This window comes from Centropristis striata, chromosome 13 (assembly GCF_030273125.1).
Source record: "Centropristis striata isolate RG_2023a ecotype Rhode Island chromosome 13, C.striata_1.0, whole genome shotgun sequence".
Taxonomy (NCBI): Eukaryota; Metazoa; Chordata; class Actinopteri; order Perciformes; family Serranidae; genus Centropristis; species Centropristis striata.
The window spans coordinates 26,048,109-26,058,379 of NC_081529.1; the positions used below are offsets into that span (position 1 = coordinate 26,048,109).

At 38.0% G+C, this 10,271-nt stretch overlaps 1 protein-coding gene across 1 annotated transcript; it reads right to left on the reverse strand.

The window, feature by feature from the left end:
* Nucleotides 1-1,349: 1,349 nt before the first annotated feature.
* Nucleotides 1,350-9,795, reverse strand: kdm8 (lysine (K)-specific demethylase 8). The gene is made up of 8 exons (XM_059348284.1): nt 9,644-9,795; nt 7,269-7,747; nt 5,624-5,796; nt 4,434-4,566; nt 4,278-4,328; nt 1,834-1,983; nt 1,637-1,729; nt 1,350-1,551 (listed from the first exon to the last, which is right to left on the reverse strand). Exons 2-8 carry the CDS (start codon nt 7,722-7,724, stop codon nt 1,387-1,389), a joined length of 1,221 nt encoding a protein of 406 aa, XP_059204267.1. The 5' UTR covers nt 7,725-7,747; nt 9,644-9,795; the 3' UTR covers nt 1,350-1,386.
* Nucleotides 9,796-10,271: the final 476 nt, after the last annotated feature.

Sequence of the window (10,271 nt, forward strand, 5' to 3'; positions counted from 1 at the left end):
GAGAAAAATATAATTCCATTTTCTTGGGCTGCTAAAGAAAATCCCACACAACTCTTCACCTTCACCTCAGCAGTACTCCTCTGTGTGCAGCATCAATTTCCCAGAGCAGTGTCATAGGGACAGATACAAAAAATCTTTCCTTCCACATGCCATCACACTGTACAATTACAAATAATAGCCTGGTTCATTACATACCGTCGTTATGCACTTTGTGTTTTTTATGCACACTGTTCATTGCACCTTATTTGTTTCATAGCACCAACATTTTTATACTGCATATTCATATTTATTCTGCATTGGAATTCTACTCCTTAATACATACTCCTTCTTTAGACACTTTATTTGTACTTTTACATTACATTTTATTGTATTTTTATATTTTATTGCTTGAAGTATGCCTAGGTTGTTCTTTTTATTTAATTATTTAATTGTGTTGTTATTGTCTCTGTGTGTAATGCTGCTGCTACACTGTAATTTCCCAGCTTGGGATAAATAAAGTCTATCTATCTATCTATCTATCACTACACTACACTTCATGTGAATTATGTTGGAAAGCAGATCAAATGTGTACATCAGCGCTGATCTACTTAATTTTGTCACATCCTCACATACTTCATGGTTCTAATTAGAGGGCTTGTTCGAAATGGACCTACGGGATTCATGACTGGGGCTTGTCAGAGGTCTGAAATGTGAAATGAAGTGCTGCTGTCTTTGTAGTCAGGTGTTGTGTTTTTGGTGCTCAACAAGAGTTGTACTGTCAGGGTACTTAACCAATGAGACAGTTTTAATTTCAAAGTCTGTCTGTGCCCAGGGGATTAATTCATTTAATTTATTAATTTTCATCTGTGACCTGCTTGATTGCCTCCGACTGTCAGTTTAACCACAGAGCCGTGTTTATTACCACATCTTTGTACCTGTGGCTCACTCGGTTATTAAATTTGAAGACTTGCCTCATTTCCATGAATTATGGAAATCACACATCTGAGGATAGTTGTAGGAATAAGGTTGAGAACACAATTAAATATGCCAATTTGAAAAGGGAAACATATCCTATCAAATTAGATGACTAACAACTCTCAGTAATTATATGCAGGATGAAATGAGCACAACAGTTTTAACTGCTCGTTTGTTTTTTTGTTTTTTTCCCCCGCTGTTCACTTTCCACACAATAGATGTTGTTGCAATCATCAGCGGCACAATTAAACTAATCATTCAGCAGTGTGTGTTCATTGTTCATGGATCAAAGGTTTGTGTGATCAGCCGTTGTCCTAAGGTTTATGAGAATTAGCCTTGCATTAGTTAAAAACTCCAAATTGATTTCCCTCTACAGAAGCAGAAAACAAGCTCAATTTTTATTCGACAAAAATAACTTTTATTATCAAGTAGTCATGACCACCAGAAGCTGACGGAGAAGCTGAGCTCTAAGGATCGGACGTAATGCCAGTGCCGGACCGGGATGAACAGCACGTCTCCCGGCTGTAACACACATTCAAGGTACGGAGCCTCGGCAAACTCCGGGAATCGCTCTGTGTCGGGATTCTCCACCTCCACCTGCACGGAAAGGAGCCAGAAATTGGAAATGCTGCATGCATTTGCAAGCTCAACATGTACTATCTCCATGGACTGTCAATCCCACCTGACTGGTGTTGTGAAGGAGCTGTGATTGATGAGGGTACAGCTTGTCTGTGTCCTCCGGGGAATATAGGCGAATGTATTTGCTTCCCACCACCTGATGTATTATACAGCGGGAAATCCCACGTGGTAAACAAGCTGCGGTCATGTGATGGATCTTTGACACTAACTGGATTCATAAAATAACCTTGCTTGTGTCACCTGAGCCAAGAAGTTCTGCTGAGGGTCCTGGTGAAGAGGGGACACTGTACCTCTGGGCCCGAACCACGCGTTCACAGTGATGTCATCTTCGTCTCCTTCACCGAGGCAGCAGTAATCAGGAGGGCGGATGTCTTCCTTCAGCTCTGGTATCTAACAAGACGAATGACATCAGGGAAGCATTAAAACCCCACTGACTAAATATACAATGTTCTTTCTTTTTAGTCTGAATTTTCTCATGGTATCTAAGCTTTTTAACCCTTTATGGGGCAAAGAACTATATTTGGTAACTTCAGTGGATATCAAAATGAGGTCCCCATGTCTCTCTGTTTGGTCGTAGAACCACATGGATTTCTTCCAGCTAATCAGCAAAGATCAGGCTACGACACAGATGGTGACACCATGACATCTGACCAATCAGTTTGATAATAATATAATAATATTAACTTTATTAACCTTGACCTCCAATAAAAAAATCTGCAAGAAACAGTCGTACAGTTATTCTTCAGTGACTTGTACGAAGAGAACTTGACTATGACAGCATATTAGGGCCGAGTATGAATAAAAATAAAAATACAAACCGGGAGGTTGCAAATTTACTAGAATCAAGTAGAAAATCTACAAGAAAAAAAGTTGCAGATTTAAGAGATTTAAAGTGGCAAATCTGTGCTAAAAAAGTCGCAGATTTACGAGAAAAAAAGTGGAAAAAAGCAACTTCACCAGGCGCAGATTCACCACTTTAAATCTCATAAATCTGCACATTTTTTTCTCGTAGATTTGCCACTTTAATCTCGTAAACTTTTTTCTCAAAATATTACCCCCCTCCCCCGGGTCCGTATGTTTTTTTTTTTTTACACATTCTGTCTGTATGTAATATCCTCCAATATTCTCTAGGGTTGAAATTTGGAATTTGCAAGTATTTCAATGAGTGCCCTATTAAGGGTTAACCACCATGAAAAACATGCGGTTCAAGGGACGGCAATCAGAATCAGAACCAGAAATACTTTATTGATCCCTGGGGCTTTTGCTACAATTGCTGCTGTACAAGAAATAGAAATAGGAATAAGTAAGTATGTAAATAAAATAAAGGTAAAAAAACACGCTTTGCTAAATATACAACATTATAAAATACACGGTCGGCCATATAGATGGAATAATTTCGTTTTCAAACAAAATATCCATTGTGATATGTTTGGAAGAGATTGATTCATAAAGTTTTGACAACATATACACTTTATCTGTCAAAAATAAATTACATTGTCACAATCGTTTAATGGAAAAAGGTATAAAGTATTTTATTACAACTTTATTGGTGACCGTGTACAAATACAACAAGTCTTAAGTAAATAGACATATGCACAAATAGAAATAAAAATAGAAATATAGAAATGTCACCACTGAGCCAGACTGAAATATCTCAACAACTTTACAATAGATTGTCAAGAAATGTGGTACAGACATTCATGGTCCCTTCAGGAGAAATTGTAATAACTTGGGTAACTTTTCATTGATTGCCTCCGGGTGTGTTTGCAAAGGTATTTCTCAAGCCGTGGGTGGAAATACTCAGATCGGGGGCTTGTATATTCTGATGAACCTGCATATAGGAAGGGGAGCCGACTCTAAATGGCTTGTTGAATCCCATGTTTTCTGATTTAGACAACCCACAAAACCTGACTGGGTTGCCTAATTTCACAGTTTGTGGGTCTGATCGGCACAGAAGATATCCAAATGTACAGTATGTGTACAAGATAGCACTGAAAAAGTGAGTTTTTAAATGGTAAATCTCCTTTAAGATGGTGCGATAACATGAAGACATTGCTGTCTTCACACTAAAATAGTAATGAAAAGGAAAAAGAAGCAGACTCGAACATTTAACTTTCAAATGTTTTAGTTCATAATACAGTGACATTGGGTTTGTACTTCAAAACTGTCTGCACATACTAACCCATTTTGTCACCATTCTATTTAATAGTTAGAAATTACATAATTATTCACATGAAAGATCACCAAAGATGTGTTAATTATCTAAAAGGAAACCATTATTTTTTTTAAATTATTAAATCGTCTTTATTATTATAAAGTCACTTCCCAGTTTGAATTAACATGTGTTAAGTTAATTACAGGTGATTCTTGAGGGATGGAGATGTGGTGTGAAAAGTCAGTGTTTGGCCTCATCCTGATCTATCAACGAGCCTGAAATAACTAACTTTTAGCTTGACAAGGTGCCCTTTCTGTAAAGTTCAATCCAGGCAATTTATTGACTTTTAGGATAAAATTAGGACTAAAATGTCAATACTGCGCAAAGCAATGCGGTGTGAGGGTGACAGCTAGAAATAAGGAGAATTCAATTCTTCATATCGGCGAAAAATATAAGCTGAATGATCAATTAGTAACCTGACAAAATGGATCAAGTATTATTTCCATAATCATGTCGTCGGAAAACGTACCTGATCAAAAAGCTGGTGTTGAGCGAGGTAACCCAAACCTTTCCCTCCATCCTGCAAAATAAAATCAAAGTACAGAGTTAGAAATCACACGAAGGTCTTTGTTTGTTCGAAGTTACAACGCACCACTTCAGCAATACTTGATGAGGATGCACTTACTTTATTTATAATGTATCGATCGATGAATTCATTGACCGTCAGCAGTGTCTGCGACCATTCCTCGTCTGTGTACCTGGATCCCACCTCGACGGGAACAGTCCGACAGCCAGCAACAGACCTCAAGTATTCTATGCTTTGCAGTAGGGAAAAAAAAACCATTATTGTAATACAACTGTTATAAATTCCCTTTGTGACCAGAAAATACACCCTATTAATCTGTTAATTTGATTATATTGATATTGTTGATTTATACAGGTTAATAATTATATTTAGGCACTTTTTAGTTCAGTCTGTTTGAGTCGGGCAGTTTACAGGGCAGCTAGGTTTACGTTCGGGGGCCTTAGAATCAGCATGTGTTGAATAAGTGTGTGTAATGACCTGCTGCTGAAAAAGTTTGAGATAAAGAAGTTAAAGTCAAAACGGTGTCCTTATTCCCTAACCGGAGTACGCTCACGGGTGAAGAGTCCCAGCACAACACTTTCCCCCTATAGTTCTTTAATAACAACGCTATAATTGACACGCACAAAAAAGTCTGGTCATTCAGGATTCTAGCAATGCTAAAAATATGTCATGTGTGCACTTCTGTTTGTCCTGCTCCACCACCGGGGCTGAGAGTCAGATGCCAGGAGCCGTATGTCAGGTGTCAGAGTGAATAGTCAGCTGTCAGGAGTCGGCAGTGAGAGGGAGGACAGTGAAGGATAATCTTAAATTGAGAGGCAGTTATATCGACTCCGGTGTCAGACATTAGAGTCAGGAATCAGTGATGTTGTGACGACTAAAGCCACCTAAATTCAGTTGATGTTGTTGCCACGTTATAAGGGAAACTAAGACTGAAACTCACACCAAATGTTACATTTCCTGGCAGCAGACTGATGTAAATTGTATGTTTCATGCCAGGGGTGCTTCACCACCAGGTTTCTGTCCTCTCAGCATGAGGAGTGCACTCAGCTGGCATCACAAGTGTAAATCTGTCTGATTACATGGCTAGACTGAACATAAGTATGGTTCGAGTGTTTAACCATGATGGAGGACTGATGGATATGCTAATACTGTGAAGCCAGAGGTTAAAGAAAAAAATCGACATTCTTTTATTTATTTAAGATTTCTATGCTAAACCAATCTATAATTGTCTGGCAGATGTGGTGCAGTCTTTAATTGAAGGAGAACATGCATTAAAAATAAAAACAAACCTCCAGGGGTGTTGGTTGAGGGCGGGCCAGTGCTCAATGATCCCCTCTAAAATCACTGGTTTGAGGGGGAGCAGGTAGTTTGTGTTGAAGCTCTCCAGCGAAGGACACTTTATCCTGGGAACTGCCAAGTCGTCTTTAATCGCCGGAACACGATGGCACTCGATCTTTATTCTCTGTTTATGATGCCAAAACAACAAGTATTTGTTAGGTCTTAAATTTAATTCTAATAGCAAATGTCTCAAGGGGAAAATAATAAGAAAACAGTGTCTGTGATTACATTTCTCTATGATAGAGCTAAAATGAGTTGATCTTCTGAAAAATGTATCTCTAGGGCATTTGTGAAGCTAAAATGCCAAAACTGGTGATTGAGGATGTGCAGATTTTTTTTCTTTATGTGATAATAAACTCAGTATTGGTAAAAAATAAAAATAAAAAAGTAAAATAGTACATTGGTTTTGGACAGTTGATGAGGAAAAAAAGAAAAATCAATCTATGTAATTGACCAATTTATTGATTAACCAAGATTATAATAGGCAGATAAACGATAATGAAAATAGTTCTCAGTTGCAACTCCACTCTAGAGTGCAAACAGACATGGGACAATTAAAGTATTTCAATATATTTAAGCCTTTTTTTTTTTATTTCTTTCGAGGAAAGGAGAAATAAACTAATGTAGAAACATCCTGATAACCTCACTCTGAACTCTTCCTCTCCATTTTGATGACATCCAAACAAAGTGATCTGACATTTGTTTGTCGCACTTTATCTTCGGTGACATCTGATGGGAGTGTGACGAGATGAAGGGCGACAAAGGAAATACTTCTCTAAAACTTTAGAGAGGCTTATTACCTCCACAAAAAAGGTTATTTTCAGTTCAGCTTGTGTGCCTGCCTGTCAGCAGGATTACAGAAACACCACTGGCCTGATTTTCAGCAAAATTGGTTGAAGGGTGAAGCATGGGTCAAGGGAGGGCCAATTAAATTTTGGAGGGGATCTGAATCACAGGGCATAAACACTAATTATTTTTCCACTTTCATTAAAATTGCGAGAATGTGCTGCATTCATGTGTTGTCAGAATAATTTGAAAAAATTGTTCCTGTTCATATTTCATGACTCACCTTATCAGTTTCAGGGCAATTAAACAGCTATCAACAGGCTGTTTAAATGCTCTGAGCAATAAAATAAAAGCAACACATTATCTTGCATTTTCTAGTGTCTGTGTTGTTTCCACATAATGACTTAAAGCTCATGAACACAATGAAGTCTAAAGAAAGGCTCCTCAATTTGAGAAGTTAGACAAACCAAAGAGCATGTGAATGCGTCACTGGCCATGGTGGGTCTGTGCCCTTTGAGCATCATTCTCATGATGAAATGTCGTCAATGGTTACCGTTTGTTGCACACTTTAAATCATTTTTCTAAGGATAAGGTTCACTCTGTGGTTACATAATTAAACCAGCAGTTCACTTATCTTCTTCCTATTGTTAGATAATGATAAGTTCCTTCCATTTATTTTGATTAAGTTTGATAATAAATGTGCTTCAGCAATACATTTTAAGCCTCAAGGGTTCTAGAAACAATGTTAAAAAAAAAAAAAAGCTCCATTCAACTAAAATCTTCTGAAAACATCACATTATGACCACTGACCTTGACCTCAGTGTGTTCACTTTCTTCATCTCCTTTATTGATTTTCTTGACGTCACCTTGCAGAATCCGGACAACAACCTGAAGTATATTATCCATGATGGCTGCTCCCATGAGTAAACCCATGTCACAAGTCCTCACAGCCTGCAGGACCTGGTCTGCTGACGGCTCTTCGCGACACAGAGCGGCCACTTTGAACAGGCAGCCGTACGAATATACACGTCTCCATTCTTTGTCCACATGGCGCCATGTGCCCGTGTTGAGTTTCTCCCATGAAAAATCCATAATGATCTGAGCATTAAGCATTCGGCTGGCGCTTGTGGCATTGCTGTACAGCTGCTGCCTGGACTGTTTCAGCATTTCCACCACACTTGACTCCACTTTGTCGCTGAACTGCAGTGGAAACTGTTCCTCATTATGAGGCAGGACAGCGGAGATCTTTGACCACAGGGTGGCCATTGATGAGAAGGTCTTTATTTATGCTGTGGGAAAGAAGGACAGAGTCAGGACAGCACTTGTTCAGACTGAATCCCTAATGGTGATGCACAGTTAAATTTACACGCACACTGTTTGGATATTACTTCATCAGTTCACTGTAATTTTCTAAGGCAAAGGTTGTCATTTAATCACTTGTTCTGTGCTCAGTTGGTCAAGGGTCCACAATTAGCTAAAACTGCCCACCACTATTACACATACACAGGTCGGGCACTTGCTTTCCCTATCCCCGACAGTCTCTTTGCTGCAGTCAAACAGATGTATACACCTAATTTCCAAATTGGCAACCACAAAATGCAGGTGAGGGCACTATGAGCCAGAACTGCGGGTATGACACATGCACAGTGACGACATTCATACAAGCGCCAGCTCTGCCTCCATGTGACTCCATCCGTGTTTGGATGTTCAGTGCAGCTGGAGATGATGCCAAAGTACGAAGCAGCCAACTTTGAGCACCTGATTCATCTGAGTACAGAAACATGGCCTTGTGAACTTTGAGGCTGATGAAACCGAACCCAATTAAAACGGTTGCATTTAATTTGCCACATTCCTGAAGTAATACCTGTCCTGGTGCTAGGACAGGTATTACCCTCCAACAGCACTCATCATATCAGTCTGCTTTTCTGCAGCTTATCAGCTGAAACATTTGTGCAGCCTTTGATTTTATGCACATTTAAAAAAAAAAAAAAAAACAAGAACATCAAAACAAGCTGAAAATCCTGTTTTTTAGGATGTTTGGTCAGATATTATTATGGAAGTCGTTAAGGAGGATGGGCAGAGTAAACCTTCACTGAGTGCGCACTTTAAATTCAGCAGTACAAGATATGATTCCTTAAAAACCTCAGAAATTGGACTTTTAGACAACCACGTATCCACTCATGTTAACCCTTCAATATCCCACACACACTAACAAACAGATGCACTAAGAGACAACAAACAAACTTTAAATGTACACTTGAAGCTTACCCATCCAGCTATTTTTATATTGCAAAAATTTTTCAAGTTATTTTATTGTTATTATACTTTTTATTTTATTTTATCCCCCATTGAGTGTGATTGTCCTTTTTTCCTGTCTTTTTTTAAAATATATTTTGGGTCTAGCATTTTGGTTTTATTGTTAATTTTAAAGCTTTTAAATCCATTTTTTTGTCATCAATTTATTATTGTTTTGTCGTTTTATGTTTAACACTGTAAGTTAGCCTCCCACCCCTCACCTTCCTAACTGTATTAATCATTTTGTAACTTTCAAATACATCTTTACATTTTTTTATTGTCTTGCATGCATTGATTTTACTTTCTATATTTTTTTAACGTTATGATTGGGTTGTCAATAATCTGTGAACCACTTTAAACTACACTGACCTGTATTAAAGGTTTTACACAAATAACGTTTAATTAATTTACTGATTGAGGGTTTTTTTATGCGAGGCTGCATCATATTCACTTATATAAACTCCCAAATTCATGTTAAATATGAGACCTGAAAATATGAAGATGTGGCTAAATATAGTAAGTGTAATTCTGAATTCTTAAGCAAATACAACAATTGAATAGTGAGTAAAATACACAATTAAATTATGTATATTTTACAACGCAAAAGAAAGCAATTTCTTTTCACTTGTTGTAACCTATTTTATGAGACTCTCGTTACAAAAAACATGCCAAAGGCTCAACTGTTTTCGGACATGCTATGAACTAATATGATACCATGAATTAATTTTGTAAATGGCATGTAGTCACAAAATCAGGTAACGCTAATAACGTAGCAAGTGTAAATAAAGTTAGCTAAAACAAAAGCATGCTGTATGTCCAGGTAACCGACACATTTTTAAACAGCGCTAACTCGCTAAAGCTGAATTTAATACGTTAAATGATACGTTTACCTGCTTTTACGACATTCTCACGGTTAATAAAATCATTATGTTTATCTGTATGTTTAAAAACAGGAGACTGTAGTGAGTACAGAAGCTGCCTCAACGCCAACAACTTTACTGCCTGTGTGACAACAAAAACATACCGGAAGTGAACGCGGACAGCGGAAAACATTGGTTCCGCGTTCCGGAAAGGTGTCCACAATAGGAGTAAAAACCTTCTCACGGTGGTGCAAAAAATACACAACTTCAGTGCTATTACAATTTTAACACTTTCAAGGATGTCGACGTTTTATGTTTGATTTATTTATTTATTTTTGCAGCATTTTGATCTGCATTCATTCTGTGCTCCAGTAGAGGGTAGTAACCTCTGCACATACACTATAATGCAGCATCAAACATTGATTGAACTCTAACGGACTTACATCCCCAATACACACACTGCACACTGTAGCCCACACACATCTGTTTGTCAGATGTTGCCAGTATCATACTATGCATGCATCCTCCCACACTGCTCCTACACGGCCACATCTGTCCACAAACTCATAGCTTCACAAACATTTCTTTATTCTGTTTTTAGATTAACAACCAGCTGTAGAAGAGCTCAGTGAATTAAAATAAAACAACACTCTGGTGA

Bases quoted from the DNA above. Each gene is read 5' to 3' on its own strand.
- kdm8 (XM_059348284.1), bottom strand. From the start codon at position 7,724: ATGGCCACCCTGTGGTCAAAGATCTCCGCTGTCCTGCCTCATAATGAG. The intron at 4,567-5,623 runs GTTTGTTTTTAT...CCTACTGCAAAG, and splicing joins CTCAACCAACACCCCTGGAG to CATAGAATACTTGAGGTCTG. The intron at 1,984-4,277 runs GTACGTTTTCCG...TCGTCTTGTTAG, and splicing joins AACACCAGCTTTTTGATCAG to ATACCAGAGCTGAAGGAAGA.